At 60.9% G+C, this 14,675-nt stretch overlaps 2 protein-coding genes across 3 annotated transcripts; one reads left to right on the top strand and one right to left on the bottom strand.

Annotated features, from left to right (window-relative positions):
* Positions 1–258: 258 nt before the first annotated feature.
* Positions 259–4,235, bottom strand: LOC131575699 (uncharacterized). 2 transcript variants are annotated; one of them, XM_058831523.1, is made up of 5 exons: positions 4,112–4,235; positions 3,271–3,397; positions 2,645–2,719; positions 2,365–2,451; positions 259–2,175 (listed from the first exon to the last, which is right to left on the bottom strand). In XM_058831523.1, the coding sequence occupies exons 1-5, from the start codon at positions 4,127–4,129 to the stop codon at positions 1,154–1,156; spliced, it is 1,329 nt and encodes a 442-aa protein (XP_058687506.1). In that variant the 5' UTR covers positions 4,130–4,235; the 3' UTR covers positions 259–1,153. The 2 variants fall into 2 exon arrangements, with proteins under 2 accessions (XP_058687506.1, XP_058687507.1); XM_058831524.1 differs by having other exon boundaries at positions 259–2,172.
* A 3,654-nt stretch (positions 4,236–7,889) lies between these two features.
* Positions 7,890–13,940, top strand: LOC131575683 (ras-responsive element-binding protein 1-like). The gene is made up of 7 exons (XM_058831484.1): positions 7,890–7,969; positions 8,615–8,884; positions 9,018–9,144; positions 9,558–9,971; positions 10,512–11,582; positions 12,211–12,306; positions 12,926–13,940. The coding sequence occupies exons 1-7, from the start codon at positions 7,946–7,948 to the stop codon at positions 13,933–13,935; spliced, it is 3,012 nt and encodes a 1,003-aa protein (XP_058687467.1). The 5' UTR covers positions 7,890–7,945; the 3' UTR covers positions 13,936–13,940.
* The last annotated feature ends 735 nt before the right edge of the window (positions 13,941–14,675 follow it).

Raw genomic sequence — 14,675 nt, 5'->3', positions numbered from 1 at the left:
GCTGGAATTTGTTGGAGCTTCCCTCTGTTCCTATAACAGCACCTGCCCCCTGGATGGGCACTGGAGAACATCCCAGAAATCACCTTTTCCTTGTAATGATCCAATTCCAGAGGCTGAAAAAGCTGCTGGGAATTCAGGCCAGGCTGGATTTCCCAAGAAAACGCTTCCACAGGACTGGAACCGAACCTTTCTTTGTCCTTCCTTATACCCAGCCCTCCACCCAACCCTCCCATGGCACAACTTGAGGCTGTTCCCTCTCATCCCTGTTCCCTGGGAGTGTTGACAAATATACAAAATTTAAATTTTCTTTATTTCATTTCTCAAGTCGGGCTCAGTTTGTCCTTGCCTTGGGGAAGGGAATTAGTGGAGGTTTATTTTGAGGGTATTGTTCCACTCTGTGAGGCTTGATAACATCTTGACAGACTTGGGAATAGCCCAAAAAACACCAAAAAAATTAATGAGCGTCAACAAACATCAGCGAACATCTAACCCCAGAGATGCCCCCTGGTCTGGAAAAGGCTGATAAATTAATCAGTTAATGAGGAACTAATTAACATCAGAGACAAAGAAATCCCGGTCAGGTAAGAAACCAAATTCTGAGAACTCTGTAATTTGGGACCAACGAGCATTGAACCAATGGATTTTTATGGGTTTTGGACTGGATAATGTTTGGGGAAAATGGATTAAAACTCACCTGTCATGGAATGATTTTTGCTGCACCCCTGGGCCATGTGTAGGTGAAATAATTTCTGTTGCTCATCCCAGCCAGAAATAAAGAAATGCCTTGATTCTCTAACACTAAGAATGTTGTCCGAGGGTTTTTGGTTTTCCCGTAGTTGCGGTGACAGGAGCACAGCCTGGTCGGTTTTCAAACATGGATTTAACCCTTCCAGGGTTAATCCAAGCCATTCCAGGATTTCAGGATCCCATGCTCACTTTTCCTTCTTTCCTCCTTTGCGCCACACAGCTCCTCCCCTTTCCCACTGCTTTTCTCCAAAGCCTCTCAATCAATTCCAGCTCACAGCAGGTCCCACATTCCCAGTTTTACCTCCCCTGATCCACCTCTGCCACGTTTCTCCTCCTGATGCCCCCAGGACTGGGGGAGATTGAGTGTTGTGCCTCAGGGAATCCAATCCCAGTTTCCCCCCGGGAGTCAGGGCTTCCCCACCTCCCTCAAGTTATCGATCTGGATGACGATGGGCCAGATGCTCTTTTCTTGGGAGAACCCCTGGAGCTCAAACTTCTGGCACATGGAGTCCAATATGTACCTGACCGCCCCCAGCACATCCCGGAACACGCCCTGGAGCGACATCCCCCGGGATTTCCGGGGTTCCACGCGCCCTCCAAGCTCCCAGCTGGCACCAGGATCCTCCAGAGGCTTCGCTCCCTCCCTTGCCCCTGCAGCCAGGATTAGGGCAGGGGGTGAAGCCCCAGTTCCTGAAACCCCCATCGGGGCACACGGCGTGTCCGATGCCACCCCCTCGGCGTTCCTGGCGTTCTGGAGCTCGCGCGGTGCGGCTGCATCCGTCGGAGGATGAACCCCAGGGTTCCTCCCCTGCGCCGCGCCGCGGCAGCCGGAGCAGCCTCTCCTCCAGTAGGGCCGGTAGCCGCGCAGGATCTCCCTGGCTCTCCGGAGCGTCCTGCCGCAGCGGGATCGCCGCCGCGCCAGCCGACGACGCACGGCCCATGCGGTGCCGGCCCCGCGGCTCCTCCAGGTGCAGCGCTGCCAGCAGTAGTTGTGTTCCCGCAGGGAGCAGAGCTGGTGCACGTAGGCCATTCCCGGCTTGCTCCCAAGGGAGTAGCTGTGGTCCTTCGCCACCGCCGCTCTCAGGTCCTCCACCCTCAGCTCGCAGGTTCCCGGGAGAAGCGTCGCCTCTCCCAAGGTGTGTCCGTGGTTTTGGGCGTTTCTGTGATTCCCCTCCCCAGGGTCATCCCACAGCTGTTCCCAAAGATCCAGGCTCTGCTGTTCCGTCAGGGAATGAAGGAATGTTGCACTCTGGGTTAGGTCTTCCGTGGGTTCAGGTTCATCCTCCACCTCCTCCTTCACAAGCCATGCCTGGGTTTGACTCCCGACTCCACTGTCCGTTTCCGACGGGAATTCGCTCCTTCCCTCTTGACAGCCAAACTCCTTCTGGAATCCCCTGTCCTGGAGACACCACAGCGTGCTCCATCCTGCTGGGAGAGAGTGGGAAGCAGTTGGATCCTTCCTGGCTGGAGCAGGGCGAGGAACATCCCATCTTCCTGGTCTGGGACTGCCCGGGCTCCACATCCCAACCTCTGCCAGACACCAGGAGAACCAAGCAGTGGGAGAAGCCCTGGGAGTGGCCCAGGGATGGGGCTGGAGCAGGAGGGAGCAGGACTCACCTGGACACGAGGTTTCCAGCCCCTGGTATCCGCTGGCTCCGGGCCACCAGTCACAGGAAGGCTCCTCCAGCCAGCTCCCAGTGTGTCCTGCAGGGAAAACAGCAGATGTCACCAGCCAGGCCGGGAATTCTGACTCTCCACAGCCACGGGAATGAAGGAAGAACCCCGTCTTTGTCCCCACCAGGAATCCTGATTTCTCCACAGCCACGGGGACAGAGCAGGGAGCCCTGACCCCATCCTGGATGCAGATTCCATCCAGGGTCGGGATGTTGCTGCTCACCTGGGGGTGGGCAGATCCACGGCTCTTCCCCACGCTCCAGCCGGTGCAGGACGTCGGGTTTGGGGCCTGGATAACCTGGGAATGGGACAGAGGGCGTTAGACTGTCCCTGATCATGGGAAAACCAAGGACTGGGACACCCCAGCTGTGCCTCATCGTGCATGGAGACACCTCTGGGATGTGGGAAAAGTGAGGGAGAAACTGGAGCAGCTGCCAGAGAGGGATTTATTCCCGGGAATAAGTGTGGGAAGCAGCTCCCAGTTCCACTGACAGGTTTTCCCAGCGAGGGAACGTCTCTTGCTCATTCAGGGGTGGGACATCCCACCATGATCCCTGATTTTAGGGATTTCCAGGGGTGCTCAAACCCTGGAATCCTGATCAGCCCCTACAAGGGAAAACTCCTCACGGGAAGGGCTGTCCAGGCCTGGAGGGATTGGAAAGCCGTGTGGACGCGGCACTTGGAGACGTGGATTAGTGGTGGCCTTGGCAGCGCTGGGGAACACTTGGACTTGATGGTCTCCAAGGCTTTTCCAACCTCAGCCATTTTGGGATTGCGGCATTCAGTGCTCTGGAAGCCGCTGGGGTGGAATCTGAGGGAATCCCTGCCTGGAGCAATTCCCAGGATTACCCAGAGAGGTCAGGAGCTCGTAGGTGTCCGACACGACGTCCCGGTAGAGCTGCCGCCGCCGCTCCGGGAGCGCGTCCCACTCGGCCCGGCTCAGGAACACCATCACATCCTCAAAGGTCACCGGCTCCTGCCGCGGGATCAGGAATCACAGCTTCCCTCAAGGATCACACCCTCCCTCCCAACAGGAGCCTTTCCCAGCCCAGTGGAGCTCCCAGGATGCGAGGCCATGGATGGGACAGTCCCAGGAATGTTGTTCCCCACCGGGGATCTGCGAGAGGACTCCAGCGCCAAACACGGATGGGTTTTACCGGGAGCGCTCCGTGGTGGGACTGGGACAGTCCAGGACCCCAGGTCAGCTGGAGCTGGGCACATGGGAGATCCCAACAGCTCCCTGTGACCCCCAGGGCCCATCCCAGGAAATCCCTTGGGAGCGATCCCAGTGGGGATGGGGAAACAGGGAGGCAGAGAGAGGGAGGAGAGGAGCGTGAGGGGGAAATTTGGGGGGTTTGGGGGGATATTGGGGGGATGGAATGGGCATTTTTAGGGGCTGATGGGGATTTTGGGAGTGATGGGGATTTTGGGGGGTGATGGGGTGGGGTGGGGGGTGATAGGGGATCTTCAGGGGAGAATTTCATGGGAGTGGGGGGCAATGGATGGAGTGATGGGGTGGGGTCGGGGCTGTGACGGGGATGGTCTGGGGGTGATTTGGGTTGTCGGGGTGGGGCTGGGGGGGTGAGGGGGCGCTGCGGGATCCCCTCGGACCAGGGGGGCACCGGACATCGAGGGCCCGGGCGGCAGCGAGTGCGGCCCGGGGCTCTCCCCGCCAGCGCCCGCCTCCTACCTGCGCCTGCCCGGCCATGGCGGCCGCGGGGCCCCGGGGGTGTCAGGGGGATCCCGGGGGGGGGATCCCGAGGAGATCCCGGAGCGTCCCGCGGCCTCTCCCGCACGCGCTTCCGGTACAGGCCACGCCCACACCGGAAGCGCCGCCATGGCGGACCCGGAAGTGTCGCGCCGGAAGCTGCGCGGTGACCCCGGCACGTGCGGGCCCGGTTCCGGTTCCGGTGCCGGGGGTTCGGTTCCGGGGGGTTCGGGCCCGGCGGGAATGGGGGATGCGGAGCTGCCACGGGCGGCCGCGGCCCGGGGGGCAGCCCTTGCCAGCAGGGGAATCCCAGTGCCGGTGTCCCCGTGTCCCTGCGGCCGTTCCCTCCGGGCCTGTCCCGTCCCTGCCAGCACAGCCAGGCCCCGCTCCCGTCCCCTTTGACCTCCTGAGGCCTTGATTCTCCCCAAATCCCAAATTTAGCAGGAGAATCCGAAGGTTTTCCACCACAGATGAGCTCAGATCTAATCCCGACTCCCGGTTTTTCCGTGGCCTTTCCGAGGCCGGAGCTCCCGTTCCCCGCTGCGCTCCCTGCGGCTCCTGGATAATTCTCCTCTAGGTTTTCCTTCTTTTCCTGGATAAATTTCCCCACGATTCTGCATCTCCTGTGTGCAGCTTCTCCATGATTCCCTTCCCACCACCCCCGTGCAGGTGATCTCCCATCCATCCCCTGGAATTCCCTATGGAATTCCCTATGGAATTCCTCTGTCCTGCCCGGAGCCTTCACAGCTGCGCCACCAAAAACCAGAAATTTGGAATTAATCAAATTCCATCACATCCTAGGGATCCTCAGGAGTGGCCAGCACTAATTGCTCATCACTGCACGGACACAGCGACTCTGGTTTGGTTTCACAACAATCCCAGGACCTGGAATTGTGGAGGTTTTTGGAGCAGCAGAAGCAGGATCTGGAATTGTTGTTGATAGAACACCAGATCCTTTAATTCCCTCTGCTCCAGGATTCCGGGACTCCACGAGAGGGGTGCAGGAAGAGCCCCAAGCCAGAGTTTTGGGGTGAAGTTTCCTCCAGCTCATCCCTTATCCAGAACTGGCCCTTTCCTCCGCTGTCTCGTTAAGGACTTTTGGATTTGGGTTCTTTTTCCCTTTGAGCTGAAGATTGATGAGAGGGAGGCAGTTTTCTCTTGTTCGGTCTCAGTTGTTTATTCTTTTCTTATCAGCATTACAAGGTACAAGGAGCTGTGTGCACTATGATAGAAAAGAGGTAAAATGGCTCACAAAGATCCTCTTCAAGGTCTTTTTTATGTCCATTTACCCAATTAACAGATGCCAACTCAATTATTTCTCTTAGTGACCCAATGACCCAACACCTGTGTGCTGCACTGAGGCATTCTCTATCCAATCACCCACTACCACCCAAAAACCCCCAGGAGAGGAACATGAAGAAGAAAGAGAAAGGACAAGAGACAACACCCTAAATCCTCCATCTTGTCTTTTGCTCTCTAAACTACCTTAAACTCTAAACCTCAACCCATTCACCCAGTGACTCAAGGAACTTTCTAATTCACACATTTACATTTTCAATCTTTTCTACCTAACTCTAACCGTTGTCTCCGTGGTGCTGTGTGAAACTCGCTGCTTTCTTGGCTGTCAGAGTTAAGCATTACAGATAAAGGTATAGACCTTGCATCTCTGACCTCAACACTCCGCCCGTGTCCGGCACCTCCCGCCCTGCTGGCGGCTCCGGGGTCACGGCGGTGACCGCGGGGCCGAGGTCCAGGCAGGGCAGGGACAGCGCTGGGGACAGCGGTGGGGACAGCGGTGGGGACAGTGGTGGGGACAGCCGAGAGACAGCGCTGGGGACAGCGGTGGGGACAGCATGAGGCTCTGCCTGCTCTGTGTCCTCACCGCCGCCCTGGCCGTGGCCACAGCGGCCGGAGCCGGAGCTGACCGCGGCCACTCCGGGATGGCGGCACCGGGGAGAGAGGTGGGTGGCGGATGGAGAGGGGTAAAACCGGGAATAACGGGAATGTGGGGAATGACAGAGCTCGGTACAGCCCCAGCTCCTGCCCGAGAGTCCGCAATAAATCCCGGGACGCGGCTTTTCCAGTCTGCCCGTCCCTGCGGGAATGGGCTCGGCATTCCCGGGCCGCATTCCCAGCGCTCCGGGAGATCCCGATCCATCCCTTCCCCCCGCAGGGCCGGCGGCGGCCGCACAGACCCTGCTCCGGCTGCTTCTCCGTGCTGAGCGAGGTGAGCCGGGATGCGGGAATGCGGGAATTTGGGAATTCGGGAATGCGGGAATTCGGGAATGCGGGAATTCGGGGAAAGTGGCTCCCACAGCCGCGTCTGTCCCGCAGGAGTCGCAGTCGATGCCCTGGAATTCCCGTGAGGAGGATGCGGCTCAGCCGGGCAGGCGGGCACGGAACGGGAGGGGACTGGAGGTACCGGGGCGAGCCCTGGAGCTGCCCGGGAATGGGGATGGAGAGCGGGACGGGACGGGACGGGACGGGACGGGACGGGACGAGACGGGACGGGACGGGACGAGACGGGACGGGATGGGACGGGATGGGACGGGATGGGACGGGATGGGACGGGATGGGATGGGATGGGATGGGATATGGGATGGGATGGGATGGGATATGGGATGGGATGGGATATGGGATGGGATGGGATCTCTCTCTCCCGGGGCTCCGTGTGAGGCCGCGCTCGCTCCCGCAGGGCAGAGCCCGGAGGGAGAGCCCGGAGCCGGCCCAGCCCGCGGGACACCCCGGGCACATCCCGCTGCTGTGACAGGTGACAGCGGAGCCCCGGCAGGACCCCAGGCTCGGTGGGGACCCCCCGGCAGCCCCCGAGGAGCCTTGCAGGAGTCACCGAGGGGCCGAGAGCGCGGCGGGAGCGATGCCGGAGCCTGGGAACGCTGCTGGGCACGGGGAGCAGCCCCAAGCCGGGACAGAGCTCAGCCGGCCGCCCCCTGCTCTGAGCTGAGCCCCCCGCCCTTCCCACCCCCCAAAATCCTTCTGGGGCAGCTGCCCCCCCAAATAAAGCTGGCACACCAGAGGGAGCGGATGCGTTTGGGGACACACGCAGGGTGGGTGGGAGTGGGGGGACACCGGGGGTCTGAGCCAAGCCGTGGGGTGTCTGCACAGGGGAATTGCGGGGGGACCCCAGGGACCGTGGGGCTGGGGGACCCTCCAGGGCTGCTGATCCTGGAGGACCCTCAGGAATGTCAGTTCAGAGTATGGGAAGTCCCCCAGAATGCTGGAGCACTGGGAGACCCCCAGGAATGGGAGGTGGGGCTGGAGGACCCTCCCCAGCCATGCCGGTCCTGGGGAACCCTCAGGGCTCCCAGTTCAGGGGAATGGCGGATCCCCAGGAATGCGGGATCGCAGGGATGGGGAGATCCTGCAGGAATGCTGGCCCCAGGAGAGGTGGGGCTGGTCCTGGGGGTCCCGCAGGGCTCCCACTTCAGGGCCCGGGGTGTCCGGGGGTGTCCGGGGGGTGTCCGGGGGTGTCCAGGGGGTGTCCGGGGGTGTCCGGGGGGTGCCCTGGGGGTGTCCGGGGGTGTCCAGGGGGTGTCCAGGGGGTGTCCGGGCGGTGTCCGGGGGTCCAGCCGTGGTGCCCCCCGACATTTGGCCCCGCCCCTCAATGGTCCCGCCCCCGTTGTGGCCCCGCCCCTTACCGTGACCCCGCCTCCCCAGGCCCCGCCCCCCGCCCGCCGGCGCTTGGTCCTCCTGTCCGCCAGGGGGCGCCGCTTCCTGCGCGGTGCCGCTCTGGCAGACGGCGCCCCCTGTGGGCCCGGTGGCGGCGCGGGGCCCGGGGCGGCGGTGGCGGCCGCGGCCATGTCCCGCCGGGGGCCCGCGCAGGTCAGGGCCCGCCCGGGCACCGCGGCACGGGCCGGGATGCGGCACGGGACACGGGACGGGGCGGGAAACAGCGGTGCTGGGTCAGGGGCGTGCGGGGTCCCACGGGAGAAGCGGGACTGGGGGTCAGGGGGGTCCCTCAGGGTCCGGGGCATGTGGGGAGGGAGGTGGCGTGGGGTGGTCCCTGGGGGGTGACAGCTCGGGGGTGTCCGGGAGAGCTGGGTCTGGGGCACTGAGGGTGCCTCACCGGGGTGAGGGGCTGAGGGAACCGCCGGGGGTGCTGGTTCTGGGAGTCGGGGGTGTCCCTCTGGATCCTGGGAATGGATGACAGCTCAGGAGGACGGGGGATGCCCAGGAATGCCAGTTCGTAGGGATGAAGGGGTCTCCCAGGGATGCTGGTCCTGCCAGAGGTGGAACTGGGGAGCCCCTCGAAGGTGCTGTCCTGGGGATTCCCCCGGGGTCCCTGTTTAGGAGGTCTCCCTTTGGTCCTTGGGAAGGGATGGGGGACGCGGGTGTGGCAGCCAGGCTCTGGCAGATCCCTGCGGAATTGGGGTCTGGGGGAATCCCTCGGGGCTACCGGCGGTTCCTGAGCGGGTCCCCATTCCCAGAGCACCCTTTGGCCCAGCCCCTGAGCCTGGATCCCTGCAGGTGTCGGGCAGCCCCCGGCAGAAGGCTGTGCCGGGCACGGCCCCGTCGGAGCTGCAGGAGCTGCGGAGCCGCACGGAACGCGCGGAGCGGCGGCTCCTGGCCTGCGAGAACCTGGTCGGGGAGCTGGGCAGCGGCCTGGCCGCCCTGGGCACCCTCCTGCAGGGCTACGAGCAGCTGCAGCAGCGCCTGCTCAACCTGGAGAACCTCCTCAAGAACAGGAACTTCTGGATCCTGCGGCTGCCCCCCGCCACCGGAGGGGAGATCCCCAAGGTAGCGTTGGCCGTTTCCCAGGAATCCTGAGGGGCTGTGGAAGGGTTGGGGGCTGAGCTCCTGCGTGTCCCCAGGGTGGGGCTGGATGTCTCCGAGCCACATGTGGTTCCAGGGGAGTTCCCTGTGATTCCAGGTGCCGCTGACCTTCGATGATATCTCGGTGTATTTCAACGAGCTGGAGTGGGAGAGGCTGGAGCGCTGGCAGAAGGATCTGTACAGGGCCGTGATGAGGGGCAACTACGAGACCTTGGTGTCCCTGGGTAAGGCCTGGGGAGCTGTAGCTCGTGGAGTCATGGAGTAGCCTGGGTTTGGAAGGCTGTGAGGTGGTGAGGTCCTGGCACAGGTTGCCCACATCCCTGGAAGTGTCCAAGGCCAGCTTGGATGGGGCTTGGAGCAACCTGGGATAGTGGAACGTGTCCCTGACTTCCAGTAGAGGGAAATGTTCCAGCCACAGCATTTCCCTCATTTGGGATTTTAGTTCATGTTCTGCTGGTTAAGATCCTCTCTGCCTCAGGTGCATCTGTGCTTGGGGCTGGAAGTGTTTGGAGTAGGGATGAGGTGTTTGTGTCTCTGCCAGGACTGGGATAGGGGACAAGGGGACACTGTTGGGATGTGCCAGGCTAAAGACACAGCCAAATCCTAATCAAGCCCCCATCCTGTGCCCCACCACCAGACTACGCCGTGTCCAAGCCCGATATCCTGTCCCAGATGGAGAGGGATGAAGAGCTCAGTGACAAAGAGGGTCAGGAGCCACCATGGACACGGACTGGGGACAGTCAGGAGCCCCCGGGGGCAGCAGAGGCAGATGAGGCTCCAGGAGATGAAACCCCCATGGAAGCTGCCCCAGGTGGGTGCCAGGAGCAGGTGGCAGTTCCTGGAGATCTCCCCTTCGTTAGGAAGGAAGTGCTCAGTCCATGGATTAAAGCACCCCGGAGCACCGTGAATCTTCATTCCAAGAGGAATGGTTGTGCCTGGCTGGATAAATCCCATGGAGAAAAGCAGTTAAAGCCTGCAGGAGGGTGTGGAGCAGTGGGAAAGGCCTCCTGTAAGACTGGGGCTTCCAGAGACATTCCTGCCTGCTGTGGAGGTACAGGAAACACGCTGGGAAGTGAGGAACTAGGAGCTGAGGTGGGAGGAGGAGGCTGGAGCTGCTCTGCTCATCCTGAGGCATGGATTTTGAGTGGGAGGGCTGGGCAGGAAGGTGGGAGGTGTGGGAAAGGGACAGACAGACCCAAACAGAACTGGGAGCAGTGGAGATGTGGAAAGAGCCGTGGCCAAGGGCTCCTTCCTGCAGGATTGAGGAGCTGGGAAGGTTAAAGGCACCCCAGGAGAAGCTGGGCAGGTGCTGTCCTGTGGGAAAACTCACCTGGAGCCCAGGTGGGAGTTTGGGGCTTGGAGGAGAAGAAAAGGGACGCAGAGGGACATCTCCTTTGGGGTTCATGCTCTGTTACTCAGAGCTTCTCTCCTGGGTGGGTCCTGCCATGGGGCCAAGGAGGTGGCTCTGCCCTTGGGGTTGGAGGTGCTTTTGACTTTGCTGGGGCTGGGAGAGGGGACAAGGGCCACTTTGGGAATCTGGCAGGATAAAGGTGCAGCCAAATCCTAATAAAGCCCCTGTTCCCTGCCCCAGGAGCAGACGGTGCCAAGTCCAAGCCCAACAGCATCGAGAAGGATAAAGAACCCAGCAACAAAAAGGGTCTGGAGCCCTCATGGATGCAGAATGGGGACAGCCAGAAAACCCCACAGATACAGGCTGGGGACAGCCAGGAAATCCCAGAGATTTGGAACAGCCCAAAGTTCTCATGGACACGGAGTGGGAACAGCCACAAAACCCCACAGATACAGAATGGGGACAGCCAGGAAATCCCAGAGACACAGATTGGGAACAGCCCAAAATCCCCACGGACGCGGAGTGGGAACAGCCCAAAGTCCCCACAGACACAGACTGGGGACAATCAGAACTCCCCACAAACACAGACTGGGGACAGCCCAAAGTCCTCTTGGACACGGAGTGGGAACAGCCAGAAAACCCCACAGATACAGACTGGGGACAGCCCAAAGTCCCCATGGACACGGAGTGGGAACAGCCAGAAAACCCCACAGATACAGACTGGGGACAGCCAGAAAACCTCATGGACACGGAGTGGAAACAGCCAGAAAATCCCACAGACAGAGACTGGGGACAGCCAGAACTCCCCACAGACACAGACTGGGGACAGCCCAAAGTCCTCTTGGACACGGAGTGGGAACAGCCCAAAGTCCCCAAGGGCACAGATTGGGAACAGCCCGAAGTCCCCCCAGACACAGAGTGAGAACAGCCTGAAACCCCCCTGGACACAGATTGGGAACAGCCCAAAATCCCCCCAGACACAGAATGAGAACAGTCCAAAATCCCCCCAGACACAGAATGAGAACAGTCCAAAGTCCCCACGGACACAGATTGGGAACAGCCCAAAGTCCCCCCAAACAGAGAGTGAGAACAGCCCAAAGTCCCCATGGACACAGAGTGGGAACAGCCCAAAGTCCCCACAGGCACGCCCTGGGGACAGCCAGGCACTGCCTCAGACACCGACTGGGGACAGTCACAACCCCCTCCAGACAGATGTCCCCAACAATCAGAAGCCCCCACAGACTCCAGAAGAGATGGAGCAGCAGGAAGAGGCTTCGGGAGAGAATCCCATGCCCATGGAAGCTGGCCCAGGTGAGTTCCAGGGGTGCCAGGGGGGATGTGCTTCCCCTTCCCCAGCTCTCTGGGGCTCTGGCTGTGCTCAGGGCAGAGGGCATGGCCCTGGTGCTTGGAGAGGCATTGCCAGGGATCCTTGGGATGTTGTCACGGGAGAGTGGAAGAGAGAGGCTCTGGACATGTGGAGCCTGTGGAGATGGTGGGGTGGGGCTGCTCCGTGAGGTGATGGCAGGTGGCACCTTGGTGTCCTTCCTCCCTGCCCTCCCTCTGCTTTTGGCCCATGTGTGGCTTCAGTCCAGTTCTCCTGACACCTCCCAGCCTTTCCATACAATTGTTAGGGTTGGAAAAGCCCTCTGAGATTGTTGGGTCCAGCTGTCCCCCAGCACTGCCAAGGCCATGTCCCCAGGTGCCACATTCAGAGAGCTTTTAAATCCCTGCAGGAACAGGGACTGCACCACTGCCTGTTCCAGGGCTGGACAGCCTTTTCCAGAAAGAACTTTCCCGATGGCTGATCCACATCCTGGCTCTTGAGCCGCAGCTTTCTCCAGCTTGTCCACACTCTCCCAGCCCCCTTTGGTTCATAATGCTGGAGCGGGGACCTGGGAGGGCTCCATGGGTCTTTCAAATCCCTGTTCCCTGCAAACAGAACTCCCCATCCTGATGATGAACGTGATGTCCCTGGGGGAACATCAGCCAGAGGAGGACCCGGAGATGGAGGAGGACCCGGCAGAGCCTGACACTGGTGAGTCACCCAGTGCTGGGGACACAGGGCCTGGCAGGCAGTGGGAAGCAGCTTGATGGGCTTGAAAAAGGGAGGGAAAATGAAGTTTTAGGGGTTCCTTTTATTTTTTCCTGCAACATCTGGTGGGTTTAGAGGTGCCACTCGTGCCACTGGTCCCAATGGCACCCACAGAAGGTTCAGCCTGGGACCCCTCCAGGGATGGGCACTCCATCCCTGCCCTGCGCTGTGCCAGGGCTGGACAACCCTTTTGGGGAAGAAATTTTCCCAATATCCAACTTGAACATCCCCTGGCCCAGCCTGAGGCCATTCTCTCCTGTCCCTGTTCCCTGGGAGCAGAACCCGACCCCCCCCCAGCTGTCCCCTCCTGCCAGGGACTTGTGCAGAGCCAGAAATTCCCCCTGAGCCTCCTTTGCTCCAGGCTGAGCCCCTTTCCCAGCTCCCTCAGGAATTCTCCAGCCCATTCCCAGCTCTGTTCCCTTCCCCGGACACGCTCCAGCCCCTCAATGCCCTTCTTGTCGCGAGGGGCGCAGAGCTGCCCCCAGGATTGGAGGTGCCCCAGGAAGGGGCCCTGGCCCTGTGTCACACCAGTGCTGGCACCAACACGGTGTCTCTGTTCCAGAGGAAGCCTCATCCATGGAAGATGAAACACCGTGCGAAGAGGCTTCTCCCGAAGACATCAAGGTGAAGGAGGAGGAGCCTGAGCTGCTGGCAGAGGAATCCACCCTGTCTCCCGGCTCAGAGATCCACAAGTGTCCCAAAAACGAGCTGGTGAAATCCAAGAGCAAGAAGAAGCCGAACAGGTGCGAGGCCAGCAACCTCCTGATGGGCAACTGCCGGCGCGGGTACGTGCGGGAATGGTCCCATCCCTGCACGGAGTGCGGGAAGCGCTTCCGCCTCAAGATCAACCTCATCATCCACCAGCGCAGCCACGCCAAGGAGGGGCCCTACGAGTGCCCCGTGTGCGAGATCGGCTTCAGCAACAAACGGCACCTGGACCTTCACCGCAGCATCCACGTCAAGGACAGAGCCTTCGGGGCCAAGGTCTGGGGCAACGTGCACCCCGAGCTGCGCATCCGCCCGCGCAGGGACCCGTGCGGCGGCGCCCACGCTGTGGGAGCCTGGCTGGGCCAGCCCAAGGAGGAGCCGGACAGGGAGGGCCCGGCCGGCTCCGGGATGGCGCGGCCGCCCGATTCTAGGCTGAAGTGCCCCTACTGCAAGAAGTTCCTGTCGTGCTCCATGTCGCTGCGGCGGCACCTCCAGACGCACGCGCGGGAACGGCCCTACTGCTGCAGCTCCTGCAATAAGTGCTTCACCCGCAGCAATCACCTCCTGCGCCACAAGAAGATCCACGAGCGGGCTCTGGCTGCGCTCCAGGGGGAGGCCAACACCCAGCCCCCCGCTGCTGTCCCGGCATCCCCGCAGCACCGGGCTCCCGAGGAGAGGAGCCTTTCCCAAGGGAACGGGAGCCCTGAGGCTGCAAAAGCGAGCCTGCCCAACGTGCTGCTGTTGGGAGCGACACCGGGGCTCCCCGGGAAAGGCTCCCCGCTCCCTGACTGCCTCGGGAAAGCTGTGCAGCCCGTGGTCCAGCTGGGACTGAGGGCAGTGGCTTCAGGGATGACAGAGAAATGACCCCGGGACAGATCTGAACATTGCGTGTCCCTGGAGAGAAGCTGAGGGTTTGTTGGGTTTGTACCTGCTGGGACACCGGGAGTGGGAATCTGCTGCGTTTTAGGAGCTTCCTGGGTTGTAGAAAGAATGGGAAGCTTGGAGACCACAACAGAGAGAAAATTGCAGAAGCCTCCAGTGATCCATAATGCTTCACCATGCCACTGACTTGTTCCTGTTGGCCGATGCTTGGAATTTTCCCAAGCTGACCTTGCTGGGAGATGACCAGGTGAACCCTGGTCAAACAGGAGCAGAGTTTTCACATTCCTTGATGTTGGACCTGACCCTTTGTGTTTGGGAACACAGCTGAAGAGGGCAGGTAGAAGGGAATGGAGCTGGCAGCATTCCCGAGCAGCCCTTTGTTCCATGGACCAAATGTCCTGACTGAGGAGGGACTGGCCAGATGGAGAGTGACATCTGAGACCCCACCGTGTCCTGGCCACCCTTGCCACCCGCCACCCTGGGGAGGAGATCAGCCAACATCCCCTCCAGCAGGTTGGGAACGCTGGAGCTTTGCACTGGAAGATCCATAGGAAAAACCAAACCCTGGCATATTCCAGGGATCCCGGCAGGTCCATCAGGGAGGCCTCAGGCACCCTCAGGACCATCCTGCTTGTGATTTTAGGCATCCCTGAGGAGTCAGCCAGCCCCACGCAGCAGCAGCACCTCTGATCCTCATGGATCCACCTGCACAGAGCAGCCCC

Source organism: Poecile atricapillus, chromosome 2 (genome assembly GCF_030490865.1).
Source record: "Poecile atricapillus isolate bPoeAtr1 chromosome 2, bPoeAtr1.hap1, whole genome shotgun sequence".
Classification (NCBI taxonomy): Eukaryota; Metazoa; Chordata; class Aves; order Passeriformes; family Paridae; genus Poecile; species Poecile atricapillus.
Note: the sequence above shows the minus strand (reverse complement) of the source record. Positions and strands in the feature narration are given on the sequence as shown.

Bases quoted from the DNA above. Each gene is read 5' to 3' on its own strand.
- LOC131575699 (XM_058831523.1), bottom strand. The intron at 2,720-3,270 runs GTAATCCTGGGA...TCCCATTCCCAG, and splicing joins CGAGCTCCTGACCTCTCTGG to GTTATCCAGGCCCCAAACCC. The intron at 2,176-2,364 runs GTGAGTCCTGCT...ACTCTCTCCCAG, and splicing joins GCTGGAAACCTCGTGTCCAG to CAGGATGGAGCACGCTGTGG.
- LOC131575683 (XM_058831484.1), top strand. From the start codon at position 7,946: ATGTCCCGCCGGGGGCCCGCGCAG. The intron at 7,970-8,614 runs GTCAGGGCCCGC...GGATCCCTGCAG, and splicing joins CCCGCCGGGGGCCCGCGCAG to GTGTCGGGCAGCCCCCGGCA. The intron at 9,145-9,557 runs GTAAGGCCTGGG...CCCCACCACCAG, and splicing joins CGAGACCTTGGTGTCCCTGG to ACTACGCCGTGTCCAAGCCC.